At 43.5% G+C, this 26,961-nt stretch overlaps 1 protein-coding gene across 12 annotated transcripts in view; it reads right to left on the bottom strand.

The window, feature by feature from the left end:
* Nucleotides 1–2,540: 2,540 nt before the first annotated feature.
* TRIOBP (TRIO and F-actin binding protein) overlaps nt 2,541–26,961 on the bottom strand; it is an 86,216-nt gene continuing 61,795 nt past the window's right edge. For 11 of the 12 annotated variants that reach the window (XM_061639080.1, XM_061639071.1, XM_061639079.1 and 8 more), the window contains 13 exons: nt 25,362–25,418; nt 24,712–24,780; nt 23,470–23,559; nt 21,459–21,568; nt 18,091–18,652; nt 15,818–15,913; nt 14,393–14,540; nt 13,407–13,518; nt 12,218–12,377; nt 9,359–9,472; nt 6,918–7,004; nt 5,820–5,976; nt 2,541–3,345 (listed from right to left, as the gene is read on the bottom strand). In XM_061639080.1, the coding sequence (XP_061495064.1) occupies nt 3,341–3,345; nt 5,820–5,976; nt 6,918–7,004; nt 9,359–9,472; nt 12,218–12,377; nt 13,407–13,518; nt 14,393–14,540; nt 15,818–15,913; nt 18,091–18,652; nt 21,459–21,568; nt 23,470–23,559; nt 24,712–24,780; nt 25,362–25,418 (1,767 nt within the window). In that variant the 3' untranslated portion in view covers nt 2,541–3,340. Of the gene's footprint in view, nt 3,346–5,811; nt 5,977–6,917; nt 7,005–9,358; nt 9,473–12,217; nt 12,378–13,406; nt 13,519–14,392; nt 14,541–15,817; nt 15,914–18,090; nt 18,653–21,458; nt 21,569–23,469; nt 23,560–24,711; nt 24,781–25,361; nt 25,419–26,961 lie in introns of those variants that run through there. The other variant, XM_061639069.1, reaches the window with a different exon arrangement.

Raw genomic sequence — 26,961 nt, 5'->3', positions numbered from 1 at the left:
CTTGGCCTCTACTCTCCCTATAGCCCTGGATGTGGCTGGTACCTGGGTGGATGACTGCATTGGGACATGTATGTCAGGTTTCACACCGGAAGCAAGGCAGGATTCACGTGCAAGAAAGTAAAACAAATAAGCACCATAAACACTGCTGTGGCCCTTTCCGGGTCTGTAATGCTGGCACTTAAAAAACAAGAGATTGGGGCGTGATGTTTATAAATGCATGCATGGATAGGGTATCTTTTAAGAACTATTTGTTTGCTGCTTCACAATATGTGCATTACAGTCCAAACAGCTACAATGCATCCACTTTTTTGGGTTTTGTCTGACTTTTCTAAAGGCTTCAGTATCGTTCATGTTGCTTCCTACCTGTAACTACATTCATATCCATTTAATTTGAAACAGGGCACACCTCATTGGTTACTACATCTTAGTAGGGCAGACCAAAGTATCCAAATAGGCCACTATTAAAAATGTGAAGGGTGGCAAAGGCAGTTAGGGGAAAAAAAACTAGTTCTACCCCCTCCAATGAAATAAAAACTCATAAAAGGGGTAGCGGTAGGTCTTTTTCTGAAATATTTTCTCTTTCAGAGTACTTACCATTGATATAGACCTTATTAATTCAATCCACTTTACTTATTCAACTGCTTGCACATACATTATTTTTCTTATGCTTACAACAGACCTGTAAGGTAGGTTAGCATTATTTGCATATTGCAAAATTGTGGGGAGGGGTTGAAACTGCTTGCCTACCTGGTGTCAATGGCCGAGGCGAGTATAAAACCTGTGTGTGTGTCAATTCATAACTCATTACCTTAGCCTTGACACTGTACGGGTTACCACCAGGGCTGTGGAGTCAGTACGCCAAACCTTCGACTCCGACTCTTCTATTTTTCTACTGTCCGACTCCGACTCCACCCAAAATTGCTTCCAACTCCAGAGCCTGGAAAGGGCTGTAAATGTCTTTTTAAATTGGAAGCTCTCATAGGAGCATTTTTATCACTGCCTGAATATACGCGGATCTTGGCATCACAGCATTTGTCTTCATCTGGGTCCTGTGTCATACACTGACACACAAAATGTTTTCCATCTTGAGTTATGGTGAAATGATCAACTACAGCTGACTTCATGGGAAGCTTCTTTGACATTTTGAATTTATATTTTAAAAAAATTGTCAATCAAACTTTATTTTGAAGCCGGAGTTGGTACATTTCTACCGACTCCGACTCCACAGCCCTGGTTACCACTAGTGCTTATGGCAGCATAGGTAAAAATGGCTCCATGTGCTTCACACAAACCTTATACTTGAACATTTACATAAACTACACCCAACACAGTATTGATTTAAATAGGGAGAAGCTATTGTACAAAGCAGCCAACAACCTATCTCCCTCAAAACAGCTGCTGAGTAAAGCATTTAAATGCTTTAAGCGAAGATGAGTATCTGGAAGAAACAAGTTCTGCACAGTAGCAGCTGCTACAACGAAGACTCAATTGCACTCCTGCTTATGGGGCCAATGGCATGTTCCCAAAACCGGTCGGTGGGGTTTGAGCACAGATTTGTTCAGAAAGCTTATACAGTGGCCTTCATAGGCAGATACGTTTATTCTGTTATTATTCATGTTTGGCAGGGAGTGGGGAACACAATTCAGTATCGGTGGAGTTCACCATGCTGAGAATCTTAACTTCATTTTTAAAAAAGACACACATATGCACAAGCAAGTTTCTATAGACCTTGTGGCTGCAATGATAGGCTTCCACCATGAGCAAGGTGGGTTTTGTGATATTTCCAATACCTAGCACAGCTCCCTGACCTAGCTGGCAAAGGAGTTGAACAAATTGCAGGGGGAAGCAAATGCCTCCACCCTTCTAATGAAGTCTGAAAACAAGGCATTTGGGTCTTCCTCCAAAATTAGGGACCTGAGTTGAACCTCAAAATGTTTTTTTTTTCCTGAACAAAACTCAACATTCCATTGCTACTGAACAGACCTCATTAGTGTGTAATGAGTATGTGTGTGTAACGAGGACACACACACACACACACACACACACACACACACACACACACACACACACAGTATTGCTGCAAACTTCAGGGACCCTCAAAGTATGCCGATACCTCTTCCCTCCTTACTCAGTGGCTCTATTTTGGTTCAGTCTTATTGTCACTTACCGCCATTATTCATAATTGGAGGAAGTGATGAAAGATCTAGGTGAGTGCTGATGTAGAGCCAGTGGCTAAAACTGCTAGCTGAGAAAACTACAATTCAAATCTTACTTCAGTTCATTAGTAACTTTAGGCAAACTTTCCATTGGTTCCTGTCTGTAACACGGGGATAATGCTACTGATTGACTCACCTACCTAACAAGGTTCTTAGAGAGAAATCAGGCAAAGTGCTCTGAACAAAAACACTGTCAGTTATGATGATGCCAGAGCAAAAGACATCAACCTGCTGTGAATGCAGAAGTCCAATACTTTAAGTTACTGTAAAGAGAGTTCATTAAAAGCTTCTGTTGCCAACCCCAAAATAAGAAGCAATACCACCTTTGGTATCTTGAAGATTTTTATTAAGTTAGTTTATAATTGTGCAGGAAGAAAGAAAATCCAGCCACCTTCATAGTTTGGCTCTGGCGACATTAAGTCAAGTCCCTCCCCACAGGAGTACACAGCTGGAAGAAGAGTCTTCTGGAATGCAGCGGATGCCGATGACGCAGCAGGATGCATAGACATTTAACCGGCATAGGGGGGGAAAAATCTGTCTTTGCTTTTAGCACATGAAAACAAATGGCTGGGTCCCAGACTCTCAAAACAAAACCCTCATATTGGAACAAAGCCAGTGCCCTCAGAAGAAACCATCAGTACAACATTATCCCAGTACAGTGCATCTCAAAATACGGATCACTTTGGAGCAACACTGTTCATCCAAAGAGACTCACCGTGAAGTTGGGATGTATACGATTTTGTCTCTCTGCTTGGAAGAGACTTGGAAGCAAGAGGTCATTTATGGTTTTCTAAATATATTCAAGGATTTGGAACAAGGACTCAGTTATGACTAAAAGAAGGCTGGGGAGAAAAATGTGGCTCACTTCTCTTGTCAACTGCTGGTTAAAAACATAATATCGGATTTTAAAATATAACCGCCCACCCCACCCTCAAGCCATATAAAATATATTTTCATGTATAAAATCCCAAAGAAGGTGCAAATAGTAGGATCCAGCCCCAAACACGCCAAGTTATGTAGGTGCATGTGATGGATGGTCTGATGGAGGCTTGGTCCATTTCCTGGAGGGGGTTGTTGGTTGCTAGAGTACAGCGTTGTCCTCCAAATCAAGGGACATGAAGTGACTAACCTAAGGAACAGACAAACAGAATTAAAGACATTGACTTGCACCTGAAACATACCAAGATGGGCAAGGCTTAGGAGATTATACCTTAGATTCAACAGTTCTTGCTTATAAACTTGTTTTAGACCCAGAACCATTGTGAACCGGGCACAGGCCTCAATTCAGCCAAGTGTTTCAAGGTATTTATGAGTAGATCCTGTAGAACTGATGTAGCTAACATGGACTACAGCTTCCATCATTGTGGTGTAGTGGTTACAGTGATGGACTAGGAGCTGGGAGGCCAGGTTTCAAACCCACTCAGTCATAAAGTTCACAGGGTGACCATGGGACAGTCACTGACTCTCAGTCTAACCATCTCACAGGGTTATTGTGAGGACGATATGGAGAGGAGGAGAACTGTGTAGGCCACCTTGAGCTCCTTGGAGGAAAGGTGAGATATAAATGCAATACATTATAAATCCATGACCGTTGACCATGGTGGCTGGCGCTGATGGGATTGGAGTCCAAAAAACATTTAGAGGGCAGCGCATTGCCAACCCCTGCTGTAGAGAGGGGAAAAAAGGGGTTCATATCTCTAGGGAACAATGTGACATTTTTAGTTATCCAGGTCAAAGGCCTGGGATTTTTTCACCCCTGCCTGCATCCTAGATTTACACCAGCCATAGAAATCCAGGCTAGCATTGAATACAGCAGTGGGTCACACCCCCACACTGACACATCATGCGAGGATGGCACTGTGCAATTTCCATGAGCTTTACTTTTTTTCCTAGGTTCAATAACAGCTAAAACGGAATGCATCAATTGCAGAGGACAATCATTTCTACCACAAACATTGAAGAATAACCAGGTGAAGCCTATTCCTCGAGCCAGTTACAAGGATGCACAGCCTGGATGTCTTGAAAAGATGGTTGTGGTCTGCAAGTTTGCTCCAGAACTGCTAGAGAGAAGAGTTAGTTTGTTTTTTTAATTTAAAATGTATATCCTATTTTATCTTTCAGACGAACTCATGCCATTATAGACCACCACATCAAGCTACAATTCAAATCAAAAACAAAACAGCAGAACAGGAACTATCATGTGGGACAATCCCAGCAGTGATGAAAAGGAACAACAACAGCCAATGGTGGGAGGGAGAGTCCCCTGTCACAGCAGCAGCAAAACACATGCAAAACCAAGACCCATCCTGCATGATTTCTGGGCTTTTATAAGGCTCCATGTGGAGAAGCAAATAATACTTGAAGAAAAAAGCATCATTAAATTTCTTTTGTTGTAGTAAAAACTAAGCATATCATCTCTCTCTGAAATTATTTTACCACATGGGTGCCCAATTAGAAGAATATCAGAAGAGGAGGAAGACAATGATCACCACCACCACATCCCCTTGTGGTGATATTCTCTGATCAATGTGGCACAATTTATTCTATGGGGGTCAAAGAAACAGAACTAAGCAGCATGCAAGTTTAAGAAAGAAGAGCTCTACAGGCCAAGTTTGAGCCTACGCAGAGGTGGGCAACCTGCTGCTGTTCTAGGCCTAATTTCAAAATAACTGTGCAAGCTAGACGTTTGGACCACTGGCAAGTGCAATCTGTCCCTTTCCCTGGAGCCAGATGAGCAAAGAGGAAAAGGGAGAGAAAGGAAGTGGTGGAGGGGAGAAAGGGGGTGGCCCTGCCTTTTTTGGCTCTGCCCCTCCCATCATCACCCCTGAAGGAATAAAGCCCTTGACACATTAAAAGGTTGCCTTTTTCAGACCCTTGTCTACAGGCAGCCCACAGATCATTTTTATTTATTTATTTATTATTTATTATTGGATTTAGAGAGCCAGTGCGGCATAGTGGTTAGAGTGCTGGACTGCGACCTGGGAAACCAGGGTTCAAATCCCCACACAGCCATGAAGCTCACTGGATGACCTTGGCCAGTCACTGCCTCTCAGCCTCAGAGGGAGGCAATGGTAAATCCCCTCTGAATACTGCTTACCATGAAAACCCTATTCATAGGGTCACCATAAGTCGGAATTGACTTGAAGACTGTCCATTTCCATTTTTCATTGGATTTATATCCTGCCTTTCCTCCAAGGAACTCAAGGAAAACTTTTATTATTATTATTATATTTATATCCCGCCTTTCCTCCCAGCAAGAGCCCAAACATGTGTCACCATTCAGTCACAAGAAGTACTTTATTACACTTACTGAGTTTGCATGATTTGTGCTTTTCAATAATGAATGAAGAGAATGACGGCAAATAACCGGCACCCTCTTGAAACCTTTGTTATGAAGCAATAGCTTCATATGATTTTATGGTAAGGCTGGTTTCAATCACTGGGCAAGCAACAGGCAGAAACAAGATGCCTAATATAAGTGCTATCCCCTAGGGCTAGAAGAAAAGACACCCTCCTGCATCTTCTCCTGCCCCAGCACACTTGCTCATTCAGCTTCACCCAACGCCCCCTTGTTGTGCTCAGCTCTTCCTTGCATCTACTTGCCGATACTGTTGTGCAACATCTCCTTCTCTTGTAGGGCTGCCATGGCCAAGCGCAGGTGCTCCTTCAGCTGCTCTATCTCTCGCTCTGACCGCCGCTTGATGTGATTCAGCTCCACATAGACATCCTGGTATTTCCCTGAGGCAAACGTCTTATCCTGCTGGGGAAAGGAATCCCCACACTGATATTGGTATTTAACCCAGAGAGAGATCTGGTTTGAATCCTGTTCTCCAGGATCTCCTACACCAGCAGTGGGGAACTTGTGGCCCTTCAGATGTTGTTTGTGCTCCAGCTCCCATCAGACCCAGCCATCACGGCCAACAGTCAAGGATGATGGGAACTGGAATCCAACTGCATCTGACAAGTCTAGCTGAGACCATTTAGCTGATAAACACAAACAACAGTTTTAAAAAGGGGTTGAGGAATTTAAGGGTCGGGATGAGTGCAGCCCTGCAGTCCTCTTTCCCAGATTATGTCCCCTTCCCTAGGTCACATCCCTCATTAAAGGGCTTCTGGCCTGCTCTGCGTTCAAATGCTTTTGCCAGGTTGGGACGTGCCTTGGAACTGTGAGAATGCCTTTTGCTTGTCTGGATGGAGGTGTTGGTGAAAACCTGACTTTTGCACGGCTGAAATGTAGTTTACTGTACAAAGGTAAGAAGCGGATCCATTGCTCTACCTGCTTTTTGCCTCTGGCCCCACTGTCCACTGGCATGCAGTCACCAGAAGGCTGTCCATAAGGGAACACAGGGCTTGGGCTGAAAAGGTTTCCTCACCCCTTTTTGAAAAGCTAAAAAAAATCTGGACAGTATAGATCCCCAACCCTTTTCTCTTCTCCAAAAATCTATGCCTTCAGCTGCTCCAGAAATAATGGAAGCAAAGATGTGAGTGCAAGGCAGAGGCTTATTCTGAGCTAACAGACAGACTGAGGTTGCAGGTGGGAATCAGACACAGCAATATAGGCATCAGGGACCAAACTGCACTCCACAGAAGTCAGCGTGCTCAGTGGAACACTGGCTCCACCTCCAAGACTCAAGCAAGTGAGGGGGGGGCTCCACCTTGTCCCTGCTTATGAGTAGACCTCACCTGCTCCTAAGAATCTACCTTTTGCATCATTTGGAGTTCATCCTTAAGACACTGGACTTCTTGCTTCAGATACTGAAGTTCATTCTCCTTCACTCGGAGCAGCACCTGCAAAGAAGAGCAGAAGGGGAAAGATAAGGGAATGGTTTGAACACTTGCCAAGGAGACAGCTTTTAATACGGTATAATAGGTTTCATAATCGCCCTGGAAAAAGCAGGAATAGCTAGGTTGCCTAAGTGTCCCACACTGCACATTAGCAAATGCCTTCTGGTACAAAGCAGGAGGTCAGAACATGCATCATTCCATGGACGGTTTTCAATATATTGTTTAGTAAGCTTGGCTATCTGAAATGCAGCTACATTGAGCAAGTAATTCATCTTGAACATAACACGGCATGATTGCAAGCTTCTCCATATAACCACCTTAATGAACCTAAGTTAGTCGTGCCTATAAACCTCCACTGGGTCTACTCTGAGTAGGACTAACGTTGAATACTATTCTTTGAATTCAGCATGGATTATAGCTCTCAGCATGCCATTAGCATGCCACTGCAAAACAATGGTTGCAGTGGCACACCGACAGCCAATCCAAACTGCATTCAGTGCAAGGGTGTCAGATGCATATGGCCATCACACTGTGGGGTTAAGCAGCTGCAAGGGGACACAGGGCTACCATCTTCCGCAAAGGTTATCGCAGATTAAATGGGTTGTGTGAAGAAGCCTTTATAGTTTACTCCAGATTTAACTTTCTGCTTGCAGGGGGGTGGGGAGAGAATTTTTGTTCACTAAACGCATAAGCATTTCCAGATTCAAGTATTTTCAGCAAACCCAAGATAAAATCAAATAAAAGTTGAGTTTCTTTTTTTATTAGTCAAGATTTGTGTCTTTTTTTCCCTTTGGTTAACACACAGTCCCAAGGCACTAACTATGGCATTTCATGTTACATTTCAATTGATTACATATTGTATGTCTCTGTAGTTCAGTACTAGAGCATCTGTTGTGAATGAAGAAGGTACCAAGTTCAGTCCCTAGCATCTCCAGGTAGGGTTGGGAGAGACTTGTGCCCGAGACCTAGAAGATCCACTGGCGGTCAGCGTAGGCCAGGAGTAACCAGTGTGGTGCTCTCCAGATGGTGATGGGCTCCAACTCCCATCGTTGCTGGTGAATAACAATGCTGGCTGGGGCTGATGGGAGTTGGCATTCAGCAACATGTGGCGGGCACCTCACTGGCTACCCTGTAGTGTAGACAATACTGAGCTAGATGACTGACTCAGTATAAGGCATCTTTCTAGGTTCCTCTCCTTGGAGACTGACATCTAGTTGTGCTAACAAACCATTTTGAGTATAGGGATCTTGCAGATAGTGGCCTGGACCATAGTTATTCAGTGCACTAGCCTTTTCCAGAAACTGTCAGAAAGAAAAAAGCAACGAGTCATGATGGAGAGAGATAGAGCGACAGATACACAAGTGGTGGGTAACGAAAATCAGGTACAGCCAGGGAACTCTGCATTTCGTAACTCTGTGCAAACAGAGAATTTGCAACTGGGCTCAGATTTCAACATCCTGTGAATTTAAAGATGTCATTCAAAAATACAAACACCACATTTTTGGCACTTAGGTTGGAATCTGTGCAGATGACATGTAGTGAAATCTCAGGGTTAGAGTCACCAACCCAAGTGGGATTTCCAGAGGTTAAGGGGAGACATTTCAGTGCCTCATCTTCTTTAGTAAAATTATGCAAAAGCAACAAATTCTATATACTTTTGAGTGAACTTGCATAATGCAGAGAGGCAACAGCAGAAACGTTTTTCCCTTCTAGCCTTTAGATTTACTTCTTTCCAAACTGATTCTTCTTCTCTTGGCACTTCGAAAGCAGCCAGCTCTCAGATATAATGAGCAACATTCCACATCCATGACACTCAGCTCACAATAGGCATTGAATCAGGCAAAAAGGAAACAAGCCAGACAATAGACTTGTAGAAAAACAGACCTTGTTCATATCACAACAGAATGAAAGGACGCAGGAGGTAATAGATCCATACAGGCATTAGGGGAGATATAGACTTAAATATACCAGAGGTTTGAGCTTATATAGCAGGTGTAGGGAACCAGTGGCCCTCCAGATGCTGTTGGACTCCAGCTCCCATCAGTCTCAGCAAGCATGGCCAATGGCCTTGGATGATGGGAGTTGCAATCCAGGAACATCTTTGGAGGGCCAAAGGTTCCCCACACCTGATAAATAGAATCTTGGTTTAAGCTACTTACTTAGTAATACTGCATTTTTTAAAAAGATAGTTTTGTAATCAATCAATAAGATTATTTAAGATTACATAAGAACCTGAAATAATAAGCTACAAGGTAATATTTGACATGAAAACCATTATGTGTATCGGAAGAAAATTGTGTTTTCTTTTAAATTAAAAAATAAACATGAAAAAAAGAGAAAGAAACAGGCCTCCTCACCTCTAGCTCACAAGAGCTCCTCTCGCTGTTGTGTGAAGCACCCTCCCGTGACCCTTGGGCAGCAATGAAGGACCGTAACTGCCCAATTTCCTCAGACAGGCGCCTCTGTAACTCCTGGAGACAAGGAGGAGGACCAGTTGGGATTAGTTCATCTGCTGCTCTTAAACAAATAAGACCTATATGCACTGGCTACCAACTGGCTTTCCAGGCTCAATTCAAAATGCTGGTTTTGACCTATAAAGCTGTATGAGGCTCAGGACCTCAATACCTTGCCTCTCTCCACATGAACCAGCCTAGATCCTGTGGCCTTCATCAGTGGCCCTTCTCCGTGTGCCTCATCCAAGGGAGGTGCAGAGAATAGCCACACGAGAACAGGTCTTTTCAGTGGTTCCCCCTCCCACATTTGTGAAATGCTATTCCCCAGAAAATATGCCTAGCATCATCTTTATCCATTTTTTGTGCCAGGCTAAGACATTTTTATTTACCCAGGGAGTCAAGTTAGCTTCTACTGTGGTGATCATCTTTTAGTGAGCTGGTTAGGACTTGTCCTTGTTGTGGTGGTGTGAAGTGATTATCTTAGAAATTTTGTATTGTAGGGCTTCCGGGAAGGGTGACTTAGCTTGTGCCTGCTTTTGAGACGGGCTCCCGCCTCAAAAGAAGCTTATTCAGATATAAATCAGTCAGAACATTTTTTTTTTGACTGATGAAATTTCTCCCGGGCAGGGAGAAACGTAGAGATCAACCTCAAAAGACTGTTTTTGTTGGGAGGACTGGATTTCATTAATTTATGAGAAAAGGTCCAGCCAGCAATGCCGGACGGACTTCTGAACAAGCTCTATCTGATTAATGCGATACGTTTATCTTTTCTTCAAAGAGAAAACGGACTAACAGGCAAGCACCCTTCTTTCTATTATTTTTTTTACTTGGTTTAAATTGTTGCAGCAAAAAGAGATTTGTCAAATGAATCAGCTTTAAAGAACTTCTGGGTGAGCTATAACTCTTCTCTGTTATTCACGAAATTAACAGCTTATCTCTGTTTCTATTGCAAAAAGCTGTCCTGGAAGTGCATTCTAAAGATATAAACAGAAGAGGGATTTCTATTCTGAGGAACATTATATTGTTTGGGACTATTCTCTTTTTGGTCTATTTTATTTTGACGAATCTGCTTCTTCACGACGACACTAACTGTTTTGATGCTGGGAACTAAATTTGTTTTGTATTCTTGAACATAGAGAGATAAGGCAGGCTGCTCTGTTTATACTGTGATGTCATCAAGCCTGGAATATTAACCCAATTGTTGCTGAAATAAGAAGTGGTTCTTCTTTATTTTTGTTTTGTTTTGTTTTCGTGGTTTTAAAAATGGCAATCAAGAAAGTGGCTGAGAATCTGGAAGTAATTATGTTTCAGAAAATAATGGATGAGATTGAGATAACGAAACAAACCCTGCGACAGGGCAGTAAGGAGCTGAAAATTGAACTGAGCAAAATGACGCAGGAGCTTAAAGAAATAGGGGATCCTGTGAGAGAGGAGAATGAGATCAGAGATGAGAAAAGAAAAAATAAAGGGAAGATACAAGCCCTGGAGATTGGAACAAATGTGGAATTGGAAAAAGATCTGGAGTTTATGGATATTAGAAATAAAATCTACTGTTTGGAATTTAACGTTATCTCTGAAGAAATTAATGAAGATATTAGAGATAAAGTTATCAATGGCTTGGATAATCTTCTGGACTGGAATGACGTGATGGAGCTTGATATAGAGAAAATCTATGGAATTAACTGCAGCCATGTGACAATGGAAAAACTCTCAGGAGATGAGCCAGTGCATTTTGTAAAAAAGAAGAACAGAGATATGACTTTACAACAATATTTCAGCAACTTATTCAGAATTGATGGCAAGAAAATATTTGGGATAGAGGAAATTCCCATCAGACTCTTATTATATGACTATGGCTATGACAGCAAGATTATTATGGAATACTGATAATGGAAGATTGGACACTGAAATTACTGGACTTAACAGGACTATTGAAGATGGAAGATGGAATTAATAGGGATAATGGAATAATGGCTATTGAAATTATTGGACCTAACAGATTTTGATGAGATGGATTAATCGATATGTTTATTTGGACTATGGTTATGACAATAAGATTATTATTATTATTAACGAGATGGATTAATCGACATGTTTATTTGGAGAAAAATTGATAGATATATTTCTTAAAGAATTGAAACCTCTCTTTGACTTTTTGTGGAAAGAATAAAGTAATGTTTATGAGATTTGATGATTAATTAAGATAACTACTGGAGGAAAGTGATTTTATAATATAATTTAAGAGACAGGATTGTTATATATTGTAGACCTATAACTGATTTGATCTGCGACAAATGGGAAGTCAACATTTTTTGTTTAATCATTTTTGTTTTGTTTTGTTTTTTGTCTTTGAATGTTTTATGATTTTGTTTTGTATGTTTTATGAAAATTTGAATAAAAATTATTGTAAAAAAAAAAGAAATTTTGTATTGTACTTTAAAAAAAGGGTTTAATTGATTTTATCTGTTTGTATTTTATCTTAAGCTGTTTTGAGCTTTTTTGTATAAAAGCAACTGACAAACATAATCAGTTATAATGATGTTATAATGATGTCAATAATGATGTTCTTCACACCACCTTTCTCCTCCCCAATTCCTGCCCTCAGACCAGCTGTGAGGAACTTTTGGCCCTCCACATGTTCTTGGACTACAACTCCCATCATCCCTGGCCTGTTTCCTAGAGCTGATGGGAATTGTACTTTGGCAACATCTGGAGGACCAAAGGTTCCCCGCTCCGGCCTGAGACACACAGCAAGCCACTCGCCTGGTTTTGCCGCAACAGCTCCTTTCCCTCCTGTTGGCAGTGCTGTAGCATTTGCTCCTGCTCTTCGGCCTTCTGCACAAGGTTTCCAATCTCTAGGCACTTCTGGGAATACTGCTCTGAAAGCACCTGCAGCTCTCGCTTCAGGGACTCCATGTCGGACCTGCAGCGGAGGTCAAAACACGCTGCTGCCAGGAGGTATCAGCCCACCCTAGGACCTTCTGCAAACAGTTTACACCCACTTTTCTTCCCCCCACCCCAAGTTCACTCTCTATCACTGACAGATCCCAAGGCTCCCATTGTGTCCTGAAGAAGCTGCCCCTTGTCCAGAGAACAAAGGTGCTGGATGACAGATGGGATTGGATATGACTCTGAACAAAATGACCAATGGTTACAACAACAGAAGAGGAGGACGACCTCCAGTGAAAACTGACAGTACCTATTCTTCTATAGCCCTTTGGCTTAAGATTGCTGCATGGCCACTTAAACTGGACAGACAGGTTTAGGGGGTAGTTTTCTAACCAAGCTGACGTCCAGGGTATGTTGGGGAAAGAGAACATGGTAATTCTTAACAAAAGAAACTGTCAGACAGTTTCAAGGGGATTTTTCTACCCCAAGCTGAATTCAAATGAGTCCCGGAGTGGTTAACATCCCAAAATAAAGCCATGTGCAGTGTGTCAGAGCTCTTACCTGCTTCCCTGGGTTGTTTTTTCTTGAAAAGCCACAAGGGACCTTTTATTTTTTTAACCCAGTATGTTAACATTGGCTGGAATAAAAAAACATCCCAATAGCAAACATCACGACATTTCATGAAGGGTTGTGTTTTTTTGGCCCAGCTGTTTTTCATTTACAGAACAAAAACAGTAAATCTGAAGTGACAGAAATTTGGGGACACTGTTTACTAGTGTGCAGATGACAATATCCTAGAAGGACCATCCTGCGGGTCTACTTCTATGTCAATTCTGCAATGAAAAGTGACCCTGGGGTGGATTTCCAGCCACTTTTATCTGGAAGAGCTCCATGCCTAGTTACCAAGATCTCACAATTACCCATTCCTCCCTTTCATCGGTTCCAATGGTGTTGCAACCTACACTTGGGAACACACAACTCCCCCCTCTTCTCTAAACTTTTCAAGGTCAGACATTCCAAGGCTAGAACAGAGGCACACAGACATTCCAGAAGAGTTGCTTACTGATGCTGTCGCCGGAGCACATCTGGGTCTGAACCTCCCTTCTGGAAGCTGCGGGTCCTGCCCAGCTCTTTATTTAGTTCCTCCCGGTGTGCCTTCTTCAATGCTTCAATTGCTAAGAGCAAAAAAGAAAAAAAGGGATGAAGGAAACAGAAACAGGGGAAGACTTATGAAATTTGCCAACTTGGGATGTGTAATGCATTTTATTGCTTCCTAACTAATAAAAGAAGCAAGGGTTTATTGGGGAAGGGCCAGAGCTCAGTGGGAGAGCATGTGCTTTGCATGCATAAGGTCCCAAATTCAACATCCACAAACTTCAATTGAAAAAACAGTAACAAATGGAGCAGGCTGCGGGTGATAAGACCTTCTGCACAAGAACTTGGGGAGATGCTTCCAGTCAGAATAGGTAATAGTAACAGCACATAGACCAATGACCTGTCTCAGTACAAGGCAGCCTAATATGTTCAATATATCATAGAGCTGTGATATATTGTCTATATAATGTACACACACACACACATACATATTTGGACAGACAATAATGATGTACCTTGGTGATATCTAATTATATCCCATCTGTCAAAGACAGCTGCCCCCCTCCCCATTTTATCTTCAGAACCATCCTGTGAAGTAGGTTAGGTTGAGAGTAGCTGACTGGCCCAAGTGAGCTTCATGGCTAAGTATGGATTAGGAACATGGTCTCACCAGTCCTAATCTAACACTCTAATCCAATGGTGGGGCACCTATGGCCCTGCAGATGTTGATGGACTCCAGACTCCCATCAATCAAAGCTAAGCATGGTCTATGGTCAGGGATGATGGGAGTTGTATTCCAACAGCATCTATAGGGCCACAGGCTAACCATTATACCACACCAGTGTTGTCTCACCATAATGTTCTAGCTGAGAATGCTACAATGACAGCTTTGCAATGGGGTTTCAAAAGGACGGGGATACACACACACACACACACACACGAGTGTAGCTTCACCTGCAGCTGTGGCAGCTGCCTCCTCTGCCAGAAGCCGGTCCTTCTCCTGCCGCAACCGCTCCATCTCTCGCTGGTGGTGCCGCTGCAGTTCCGTCATAACCTGTTGATGGGAAGTCTCCATCTTGGCTAAACTGTGCTCACATGCCTCCTACCAGAAAGATTGGAGCGGGGAGAGAGAATCTATGATCCATCAGGGAACCAATGCTGAGTTTGGCAAACCAAGCCACGGACCTCAAATTCAAGAGTCTTTCTCTGTGCTGAAAAAGTAGCTGGCTCTGCAACTGTTTACACCTAACACTTTCCTGTAGCAGTAGCAAAAGTAATTTACAAACTACAAATATAAAATACAAAATAATTGTATTCAACTAAGTCCTACTCAGAGTACAGCAGGCACACTGAAATTAATGTTTAGTTCAGTGGGTCTACTTTGAGTAGGACTAGCGATGAACACCTAACACCACCATCACACAGCAGCTTTCCCCATTGCTCAGGGACGGGGAATCTGTAGCTCTCCTGATAATGTTGGGCTCCACCTCCCATCGGCCCATGCCAGTATGGCCAATGATCATAGATTATGGGAGTTGCAGCCCAGCAACATCTGGAGGGCCATGGGTTCCCTACTCCTGCCAGAGCTAACATGGTGTAATGGAAATACTGAAAGTGCCTCCCCCCCCCCCAGTTATATCTCTGTTCTCCATGTGGGGGCATACAAAGAGCAAATAATCACAGAAGAATGATTGGGATCTCCCACCACATACACTCTATATCCTTGGTGGAGATGTATTACTGTATGTTTATACTATGAATTGAAATAAATGTATAAAAACACACAACTGGAGCAAAAATGAGAACATTACAAGAATGTTGCAAACCAGTTACCAAATTAAAGCCAAAAGGAAGAAATCTTATGTACTAACATTTTAAAAATGTAGTGTGCAAATATACATATTTACACTTTTGTTTCTAGAGTTTGATATGTGTGGCATAGGAAGATAGCACATGCCTAGAACCATGTTGGCCTCTGAAACAAGCAAAGTAGAAGACTCTTAGCAAAACTTGCTCCTCTTTGTTCCAGACTTACATTTTGCTTATTTTTGGTACATAAACAGACCAAGATTAAGCTTAAAAGGAGGTGCATAAGCATAGGCTAGGATGAGGATTTTTTCTTCTGACCTTTTCCAAAGCTGAACACTTTGGCCATGTGTTAGGTGCAGAATTCTTTGAATGCAAGAGTTATAATTAACATTGATTACAGATAAAGTCTGATTGAGGTTGCTATGGCAGCAATAATCTAGTAAGGGCAAACAAATGGGGATGACCCCTGGTCCCTCATTTCTCTACCCTTACTGCATAGGGATGGGGAAAGAAAGAGAGGCAGTAAAAAAGGCAGAGGATCCAGATCATCATGCTAAGCTATTCTGTTACCTGAGAGATATAGCCTCGGGGTGCATGCCCATCTCTGGGGGATTTTGCCTCACTCTGAGCACGCAAGGACTCCAGCTGTGACCTCAGAACCTGGACCTGTGTCAGAAAAAAAAAGAGGTTTAGCCATACGTGGTGTAGTGGTCAGAGTGCTGAACTAGGACCTAGGAGACCAAGGTTCAAATCCCCACTCTGCCATGAAGCTTGCTGGGTGACCTTGGACCAGTCACAGCCTCTCAGCCTAACCTACCTCACAGGGTTGTTGTGAGGATAAAATGGAGGAGAACAATATGTGCCACCTTGAGCTCCTTGGAGGAAAGGTGGGATATAAATGTAATAAATGCAATAAATAAATAAATAAATACTGAAGGCATTGATTTTTTTCAAATCCACATGCAGGAGAAGGCAGATGTTTTCGTGCATGCGCACACACCCAGATAGACACTGCAAACATCAGGGAATAGTGATGCTTCTGTAGCCATGCAGTTACTTCAGTTTATAAGTGTCCTTTAAAGCCCTTAATACTCTGTCACGTACTAGACACACTATGGGACAATTCAAGCATTCCTCTGTACAACACCATGCACACTGATGGTGCTATATAAAACAACACATGCCACTATGTTATAGGCACCACATAGAGGTCAAGGAAAATACTTCTATGTGCAGTGGATTCACAAGGGAATGGCAACATTCAATAGCCGTTCGTCAACAAGATTACACTCTCCCAGTTGCTTTGGGCAACATATATAGCACATGTGGGAATTTTCTTTTTCCTGCTGAGGATTGCATTCCCTCAGTGGTAATCTATTGGGGGCCACATGCTGGGTGGGTGGGGCCAGAGCCCAAAGGGGGCAGCGTCTGCAGCACTGCATTGCACACACAGAGACGTGATGCAGGAGAGGAAGAGATTCCCAAAACAGGTGGTCCAGAATGCAAACAGTCTGCAAGTCAACATGAAATTAGGCTGGGGGGCAGGGAAGAACATAAGCAGAACCTGCTGGGTCAGGCCAGTGGCCCATCTAGTCCAGCATCCTGTTCTCACAGTGGCCAACCAGATGCCCATGGGAAGCCTGCAAGCAGGACCTTAGCGCAACAGCACTTTCCCCTCCTGCAGTTTCCAGTATATCTGGTATTTGGAGGTATACTGCCTCTGACCATGGAGGCAAAGCATAGCCATCCTAGCTAGTAGCCACTGATAGCCTTATCATCCATGAATTTGTCTAATCCTCTTTTAAAGTCATCCAGCTCGATGGCCATCACTGCCTCTGAGTCTTGTGGGAGCGAATTCCATAGTTTCACTATGTGCTGTGTGAAGCAGTACTTTCTTTTATCTGTCCTGAATCTTCCAATATTCCGCTTCATTGGATGTCCACAAGTTCTAGTGTCATGCGAGAGGGAGAAAAACATTTCTCTATCCAATTTCTCCAAGCCACGCATAATTTTATACACTTCTATCATGTCACCTCAGATTCACCTTTTCTCGATACGCAGCTCCCACTCTGCAGATTGCCCAATCACTTGTATAACAGCTTTCAAGACCTATGATCCGTACTTGGAACTAGCGCAACATGGAACCATGTTCAGCAATCTCTACCTAGTGGCCTTGTGAAAGGGGTTGAAATGAGGAAGGAAAAGCAGCACAGGTTCTAAGAACAAACGGCACCGATTCTTCCACCATTTGCTCCTGTGAATGCTCCATGCTGAAAAGCATCTGCTTTTCCCCTTCCCAGGACACCTTCATTCCAAACAGAGAGAGTATGTCCTGGAGCAGAGGTTTGCCGGCTAAGAGTTCTGTGTAATTTTGCCTCCTGCTACTCCCAACACACGCACACACACACACTCCTCTTTGCCAGTGGAGGCTGGTCCCTCTCAGCAAATGGGGCACTGCCCCACCAACCTCACCCTGCCCTCAGCCAGCCCCCACCTCCCTGCCTTCTTATTTTCATCCAATCCAGGGGGTGGCCTCATCTGTCAGCTTCTTTCTCCTTAGTCTCAGTGTTGCCTGTTGTAGAACACAGCAGGGAGGAGGATGGAGGACAAAACTGGAATCAGTTGGCTCCGCCTGTCATTGGCTCTGGCTCCACCTACTGTTGATCCTCCTGCTTTCCACCCTACCAGTCCTGGGGGCCACCAGTCACCACTGTTCTTTGCAACAAGGCAATACACTAAGAGAGAATTCAAAACACACATATACTGCATGAAACAAGCTTCTTTAAAAAGACACAGCACCCCCTTCCTAAACGCGGCTAATGCCGTTCCATGACTAAGCATACCTCTTTCTCCAATGCCTCGCTTACATCTTCGTGGCTTCCTTTCCCCTGGTTCAGCAGGGCCATCAGTGGTACCCGCTTGGACTCCTTCAGGGGAAGGCGTTCCAGCTCCTGCCACTTCTTCTCGATTTCTTCACTCAGCCGACTCCTCTGAGCTTCAGAGAGGGGAGGCCCCAGAGGTTCCTGGCCTCCTGCTTTAGGACAGAGGTCCCCTGGCAGGCCGTCCGTCTGCAGGACCCCACTGGCCGAAGACTCAAACCACTTCCGCCTTTCCTCCGAGCGGAGGGCCAAGTCCCGCTCTAGCTCCTCCCGCTTGGCCACTCCGTCCATGGCTCTTGCACTCCTTCCTCTTGTCTGTTGCGGGGATCCTTGGTTTAAGGGCCCCTGTTGCAAGGGGGATAGCTCAACGTAGTCAAAAGCATGGCGCTGCCCATCTGCTCTCCTGCTGCTGCTGCCGCCCCTAGTGATGACCTCAGATCCTGTGCTTGGCCGCTGTTCTTCCGACCTGAAGGAGCTCTTCGGGGATCCGTAGCTGCGGAAGTTCTCCTTATTGCTGTCAGATAGCCTAGAGTCAGGAAGAAAGCCGCATACAAAATTAGAGATGGGAATAGCACAGGCAAGGATTGTGAATGCTGCCCACAAAGGGCTCTCCAACCCTGTTGTATGGTCACACCCAGACCTTGGAATAGCCCAAGTACAGACAGCCTTGTTACATCAGGTGGCAATGGAAGAGGAACAAGTTTTCATGGAGGAAGGACATTGGAAGAGCCCCTCTGAATCAGGCGAAAGGCCCATCTAGTCCATTGTACTCATAGTGGCCAACCAGAGGTTTGTGAGAAAGCCCACAAGCAGGCCATTATTTATTTATTAATGTGCGTTATATAAAAGTATATAATAAAATGTAATATCTACATCAAATTTAGTAATTTATATACTGCTTAATTATATAAAAATGATTTATTAATTTATATACTGCTTAATGAATGTCCATTTTTGGGGTGTTCTATGTAATGAATGTTCTACCCCTGCGAGGATGGAGCAACAGAAATATTAATGCATTTTCTTTTTATATGCAACTTTTACAGAGATTAGTGAAATAGATTTGATTCCATCATATTAAAATACCGAGGGAGGACTTTTGAATGTTATGTTGCCTATTTATTGGCCGACACGGAAAAAAACACAGAAACAGTTGCTAGATTTCCCACTTCTGCTGCACAGACCCGTAAAAGGATTTTGTTAATTTAACTGTATCTTGGTTTTCTTCTGTCCTTAGTTTAGGTAAGAACCATAGACACTCTCTGTGTTAGAAATTGTATGCATCTGGTGTTTTAATTTGTATTTACTGGGTCACAAGAACAACCAGCTGGCTCAGGCCAATGGACCATTTAAGTCCAGTATCCTGTTCTCACCGAGGCCAACCTGATGCCCAGCTTGCATGGAGATGAGAAGGAGGAGCAGTTGCCTCCACTGGCCACTCTGGGACTGCAGCGGGTAGGGCCTCCCAGGGTACTGGAACCTAGCATCTGCCCATGGTTGCAAACCCCTGTCTGTTTTTCACTCTCTTTCTCTCTCTCTCACATACACACACACACACACTCTGACACACTCACTCACACCTACCTGTGTGTGCGCGTGTGTCTATTGTCTTACCCCATATGTGCTGACTGATTCACTTTGATCTGCAGAACCTGCACTTCTACAAGGGCCACAGAACATCTGTTCTGCGCTTGTATAGAGTCACGTCTTTACTGTGACAGCGCCTGTACTTTGGAACTCCCTGCCTATTGACATCAGGCAGGTGTGATCATTGTATTCTTTTAGACAGCTGCTTAAGACTTTTCTGTTTCGGTGGGCCTATCCAGATATATGGTTTACTGTGTTTTATTGGCCTTTAGATGTTTTTAACAGGTTTTAAATAGGTTTTCATTTTATTTTTAAATGTATTTCTACTGCACATGTGTTTGCTACCCTGGGCTCCTTTGGGATGAAGAGCGGGATATAAATATAATAAATAAATAAAAATACATGAGTCATCTCAAGCCATCTGCTTTGTAAAGTCATGCTGGGCAGTGTATCTTCTCTCTCTCTCTCTTTGCAGCACGCTGAACTGTTTTGCCTATGTTTGATCTGGCTGAGATAGGAGAAGAACAGATGTTCCAGCCTCACAGCAAGGGCAGATGAACTCTCACAATGGAGAAGGGCTGTAGCACAGTGGCAGGGCACACACTTTGAACCTGAGGCCTTCTCTGTGCAATCTCCAGCATCTCCAGTCAGGACTAAGAAAGACCCCTACCTGAAACCTGGATTAGCCACTGACAGTCAACGTGGACAACACTGCGCTAAATCAGGGGTGGGGAATTGGATCTGGCCAGTGGTCCAGATTGTTATGCCCCCATACCTTCTGGGCCGAGTTCGAGAGGCGTAGAGAGTGACTTCAGGTGACCTTTTTGCCTGAAAGGATCTTGCAGGGTACTCCACAAGTAGAGCTTTGAAAGGGGCTTCAAGACCCATCCATCACCCACCAATCACCTGATCAGTGGTGCCCAAAAAACCCCATTTGGGCTGAGCCAGATTTTTTTCCTGCCCCACATCAGATGTCCTATAGGATGTCAGATGTAGGGGGAAAGTGGGTGTGGCTTGGCTGAAATGGCCTTGCAAACCAAAATGAGGCCTCTCAGGCCAAATTAGGTTTCCCCACCCCTGAACTACATGGTGGACACACAGTCTGACTTGGTATAAGGCAGCTTCCTGTGGTCCTAACTCTGTAAAAACTCTCTGCCAGATTCTTTAGCATCACAATTCTATCACATTTGCTTCGAATGTGGCCTCCCCCCGCCCCCCGAATCTTGTCAGTAGTATTGCACCTTTAGAAGTGCCAAGAAAGAATCTGCACAACCATGACACTATACTTCTTTGCTTCCTGGACCAAGAAGTAGTTGCTGCAAATTTGTCTCTAAGCAGTGGCTAATGATTTGCTGCAGCAAGCAAGTCTATCACGGGATTCTTGCTTATCTATCTGTAACACAGCACAGCATGCTGAGCAACTGCAATAATGGCCAGAGAAGCAAAACTAGATTTACTCAGACAGATGTTCCTGGTTTGTTCTCATGGTTTGTTTGGAGAGAAACAAATCATGAGCACTGGTTCACATGTAACCCTAAGCCAGTGCTCTATTTCTTCCCAGTGCAGCAGAAGGAGAAGGGGGTACATTGAGCATGTGCACCAGCACACTTGCTTGTTCTTGGTAAGCCATAGTTCGTTTAACTTTGGATTATCATTGCGTGTGAATTAGGTTAATCAATCAATCAGGAAAACTGATCAACACTGCTGCGTTTCAGAGGCAGGGGAAATATTTTCAGGGCACGTACTTTGTAACGTCTGGAACACTGGCAGGACGTATGCTTTTCCTCAGAGCTTCTATCCAGTTCCGTCGGATTCCCGATGTCATTGCAGACAATGTGAAGACCCCATCTTTAGTCTGAAAGGGAAATGCCAGACAAAGACCTATACTTTACTTCCAATACAGGAAAGAGATCTGAAGATAAATGGCATGGATGCAAGCTAGTACATATCATTGAACCCTTTAAGCATATCTGGCAAACATTTGCATTTCAATAAAGCCTTAAAGTTTGGGGTTTGACAAAATAGGACTGGAATCCCCAGAGTGGCACCTGTGGCCACCATGATGCCCCCAGATGCACCCTCCAAAGCATCTGCCAAGGCCCTTATTTGAGTTGTTTTGGCTTCTTTGGGGAGAGGGAGGGAAATTGCCGGCTTCTGTTTTTTTTGGTGGGGGGGGGGTATATGAGTTTTGACTGTTTGGGGAAGGGTTCTGATCATCAAGTTTTTTCTTTTGTGAAATGGGTATTTCATGGTGCTCATGACACTCTCTTAGATTTCCAAATGTGCTCTGGGCCCAAAAAAGCTGGGGACACCTGAAACAGAAGAAGCTTTTGAATTAAATGGGATTTTAAATGTGGGCAAAAACATAATTTAAAAAACACTTCCATGCAAAGTGGGGTTCCCAAACTCTGGTCTATGGACCACCAGTGGCCCATGAGCTTCATTCAGGTGGACTGTGGAATGCCTGCATTAAATATCTATACTGATTTTAATTGTATTTTATAGGTTCTTTTATGTCTTATATTGAATTTCATGTATCACAGTTTTGAGTCCTATTCTTTTTTTACTAAAGGAAAAAAGTGCCACGACACAATTGTCAGGTTACTCCGCCCCCCCTTATAAAATAATCCATCAACCTTTACTTTTCTGAAACTTTACATTGATTGCCTTCATATCAATAGCCTATGCCAGCCTTTCCCAACCAGAGTGCCTCCAGATGTTGTTGGACCACAATTCCCAACTTTCCTGACCATTGGCAATGCTGGCTGAGGCTGATGGGAGTTGTGGTCCAACAACATCTGAAGGCACACTGGTTGGGAAAGGCTGGCCTATGCAGATCAGGGATGGGGAACCTCCCACAGATGTTGCTGGACTCCAACTCCCATCAGCCCACACCAGCACAGCCTATGGTCAGGGAAGATGGGAGTTGCAGCCCACCAACATATGGAGGCCCAAAGGTTCCTCACCCCTGCTGTAAACACAATCTTGCTGGACCCTCTATCTTGGTAGACATTTCCTTTAGGGAAATAAAAGATCTTCAGAGCTGTAATTTTATAACTATGAGTTATAGATCTGCAAATCATGCTACCTTCTTTGAGTTTGTATCAGGTATAGTGGTGAGAGGTAGGCCTTTATCATTTTAGAGGCAGGGGGTGGGAAAGGAGACAGAGAATACGTGACCTTGGGAAAAATCACTCAGTCTACGGCAGAAGTGAAATTTGAACCCAAGACTCTTCGGTCCAATCCAAAGTCTTTATCTAAGGTACCTCACTTTCTACATGTAAATTACAGCCAAGTTTTGGAAATACTTATTAAGGTCACCCACTCTACCACTTCTTTCTCCCCTTCCTTCCAGCTGTGGCTGCTCTTCCATTACAAGAGAGAGCACTGAAGCTGGCAGAAGCCATAGCACTCCCCACATAGCTTCCCCAAGTGCATTTGCCACTTGGATGCGCACTCGTGGGCTGCTGTAGCTCTTACCCCAAGGAAGCATGTATCAATCAGGCCAACAAAAATATATAAAGCCAATGATCCCATGACACTCAACACCCAACATATATCCCCTGTGTTAGAAGGAAGACCTGTTACATTATACAGTCAAGGACTGTGTGCATAAATATGCACTCTACCTCCTTGCCTCAGACAAGATGCTTATTTGCAAGGGTATCTAGTAGTCTAAAAATGCTTTTGTGATGAGCACTGTAGACTAGATGGTCTTTTTGTCCCATCTAACTCTATGGCATTCTAAGCACTCACATGTATCTGGAAGCCATAGTTCCGCTGCACTGCATATTCCGTCACATCAGTGCAAGAGCGTAGGTCAATCTCTCCATCCAGTTCATCAGCCTGAAATGACCCCCAGACCATCAGCTTAAGCTAGGCATCTAGCTTAACCCCCCCCCCAAAAAAACCATATATGCACAAATATATGAATACACCCCACACCAGTCTTTCACATCCTATTTCCCTTGGATTTTTTTCAAACCCTGCATACTTTATATTATTAAAATTCAACAATCTACCAGTTCTACTCAGTTAATACAAAATACACCACAGGAGTACTGTAGCCTCCTGTCCCCTTACAACTTGAGTCCTAAGCACACTACTTTTTCTCACAAATAATGATATCCAACAAATAGGATCTGTAACAAAATGCTGCAGTGTGAAGTGCTCCCTGTTCAGGATCCCAGACCCTCCATTTCCACACACCCCAGTTTTCTTTTCCCTCTATCAGCAAGCATTCTGTTGCCACTGAATATGCTCAGTCCTCATTAGGGATGAAAAGATCTGTCAGTTTCGGGTTTTTCCTTTCCTTCTTTTTCCAATCTTAAATTCAGTTCTCCACGTTTGTGCAGCAATTTGTGAATTTTTTTTTAAATCCACATGAAAATTCTCCAGCATTTAGTGCAAATTTCTACTAATGAACAGATTTTTGTAAGCAGTTTTCACTAATATACACATTATTGTGAGCAATTTCTCGTCATATAATGAATGTTTGGAAGTTATTTTCATTAATATATTCATTTTTATGCCCACTTGCCCCTAATATACACATTTTTTAAACAGTGGTTGGTGATGTGCATTGCAAAATTCAAATAAGTGCAAACTTTGAAGGATGGCTGTGTTTTGGTTCTCATATTGTTTCAGAAAGTGCAGATTTGATAGATTCATCTTGAAATTAGAACTGAATTGAATTTCTTGCCCATTCCTAGTCCTCATTCAACTGGTTTTGGGGATTTTCTCTCCCTCACATTTTTCTTTTATTTCTGCAAACTATGGGTTTCCCCCAAGCCCGCTAACAGCTCTCTCTTGTGTATGTGGAGGTGCTGTTTTGGCTACATCAGCAATGGCACTCACAACCTGAACACAAGAAATAGAGGGAATGATAATACACTGTGCTTTTCCTAAGTGCTCAAACTTGCTTCACATACACGTTTCTCAGCAGCTGTCCAACTGCCCCCTGCAAGAGAGATCATGTAGGTCAGGCCGCTTCCTTACCTCTTCAGCATTGGAGTCTCTGTAATATCTCAGGCTGGAGTCTGTCAACACAAACCAATGCTTTGTCCACTGCAGACAGAAACATTAAAAAGGGAGAGGAGAGGAAAGGGCAGGACAAGATGGAAGAGGTAAATTATAAATATCCACGGATGTGCATAGCACTCATTGACCTTTCAAGCTCATGCTCAATAAAAAGACATTTAGCCTCAAGTCTGACTGCTCCATTTTGCTCAGGAGACACCTCCCTCCCAGTGTTTATTCAATAAGATACAGGCAGAGCTTAGCAGGAAACATACAACGAGGATTGTGGAATGCACAAAGCATGCTAGGTAAAGTAGTAGCAAGAATTCCTAGTCTTAGGGAAGGAGCCCTCCCAAAATTCTCAGCCATGCATCTATTTTATTCAACTCCAAAAAGGAATTCTGCGAGGTTGCTCTAGAGAGGTTCATTTTCTACACATTTGTGTGTGTTTTTATTCCAGTGAGATTTTCACCCATACTGCACAAGCAAAAGCTTCTGAATAGCACGATTCCACCAAGAAGGGAAGTCAAAGGAGGAGTTATCCCTGCTACACCAAAAAGGGTGACTGGGCAAAACAGCGTTGTGAGGGTGGGGAAAGAAGAGGAACACTCTTAGATCTTTACCCTTACCTCTCCTGGTTCATGCAATATGGACATCCATCCTTTCTTGAAATTGAGAAGATCCGGCTGGAAAGAGAAAAGTGACCCAGACGTTTACTAAATGGCATGGGATGAAAGACAAATAAATGCAGAAGTTTACCAGAAATCCATACATCTGAGATCTAACAATAATTGGGAAAACAGAGCCTAGAAAAAGATGACACATGTGCCAGTTAGAACAATCAACTACATGTAAAGAGCAAGGGAGGTATCTGGCTTGTCTGTAGTTGGTGAAACAAGATGATTAGTCTTCCCCAACCTGGTATCCTGCAGAAGGTTTGGACGAGAACTCTCATCATCTCTGGCCATTGGCTGTGCTGGCTGGGGTCGATGGGAGTCCAAAACATCCACAGACTGAGAAAGGAAGGGCTAGATGGACTCTTTATGTGATGCAGCAGGGCTCCTAGGTTTTTAAGGGTGGCACACCAGACTTTATACTAAGTCCCTATTAAAATACTACAAGAAGTAAAACTCTAGCTAGGTCTAATTAGCTCAGCTCCAAGAACTACAATTCAGTACACCAGGAATTTCTCTTGTTTTGGAGAGAGGCAGTTGTCTCCAGCACATAACCTTAGGCTTACCATTAATGGGTATGACCTGTCTTTTGGGTTTAATCTTACTATATTTTGTTGGGCCCAAAACATTGTACAAATGGAGAAATGCAAAGAATGTGTCCCCGATCCTACAGCCCAGGAATGGTAACCTCAGGCCTACGGGCAAAGTATAACTACCTGGTCCTCAGCACTCTTTTCAGGCCATGCCCCTCACCAACCTGTTATGTGCCCTCCTCAAGTGCTCCTGCCTGACTGAAAAGTGTCCTTGAACTGCGATAAAGGCCTCTTGCTTGCCTGGATGGAGGGACATGGGGGAAGGGATGTGAGAACCTGACTTTCGCCTGGCTAGATTTTATCTTGGTATACAAAAGGTAAGAGTTGCATTCAATGTTCTGCCTACTTTTGCCTTTGGCCCAGTCACTTTTTGCTTCTAGTCCCACCCACCACAAGTATGCGACCCCCAGGAGGTTGTCCTTGAGGGAATGTCGCCATTGGCATGAAAAAGACACCCTATGCTTGCCTAGAGATGTAAAAGCCTGAGAAAAACAGAAAAAATCAGGGGGAAAAACTTTCCCCCATTTTTTCATGTGAAAAAACCTGGAAAATATGGGTTCTCCCCCGTTTTTCTTCCCAGGTGTTCACATCTCTATCCTTGCCCTAGTCAGAACTGCAAAGACTTCTCTGTCTCTCACTCCTGAAAAGCTTTAACACCTGTCTGATTGTCTACTAAAGTATGTCTAACTAAGTGCTAGTCAAGGCAATGGGATGGAGCCTGGCATTCAGTGTCGCACCTCCCCCTCCCCACATCCACAAATGTGGAGACAGACAATAAGATTTCAATTTTGTACTGCACTGAGAGTAATCTTAACCACCTGGCATAATGTATTATTGCTTTTCCTGTTTTACAAATGTGCAGCTTGGGCTTGAGGGTGCTAAGTGACTTGCTCAAGTTCATTTAGTAAACCTGTGTCAGCTTTTCTCAATACTTTACATCATCAATTTAACTGATATTTTTT

The sequence above is a fragment of the Rhineura floridana genome, chromosome 8 (genome assembly GCF_030035675.1).
Source record: "Rhineura floridana isolate rRhiFlo1 chromosome 8, rRhiFlo1.hap2, whole genome shotgun sequence".
NCBI classification, from domain to species: domain Eukaryota; kingdom Metazoa; phylum Chordata; class Lepidosauria; order Squamata; family Rhineuridae; genus Rhineura; species Rhineura floridana.
The sequence above is the reverse complement of the archived record's forward strand: the minus strand, read 5'-3'. Positions and strand labels throughout refer to the sequence as shown.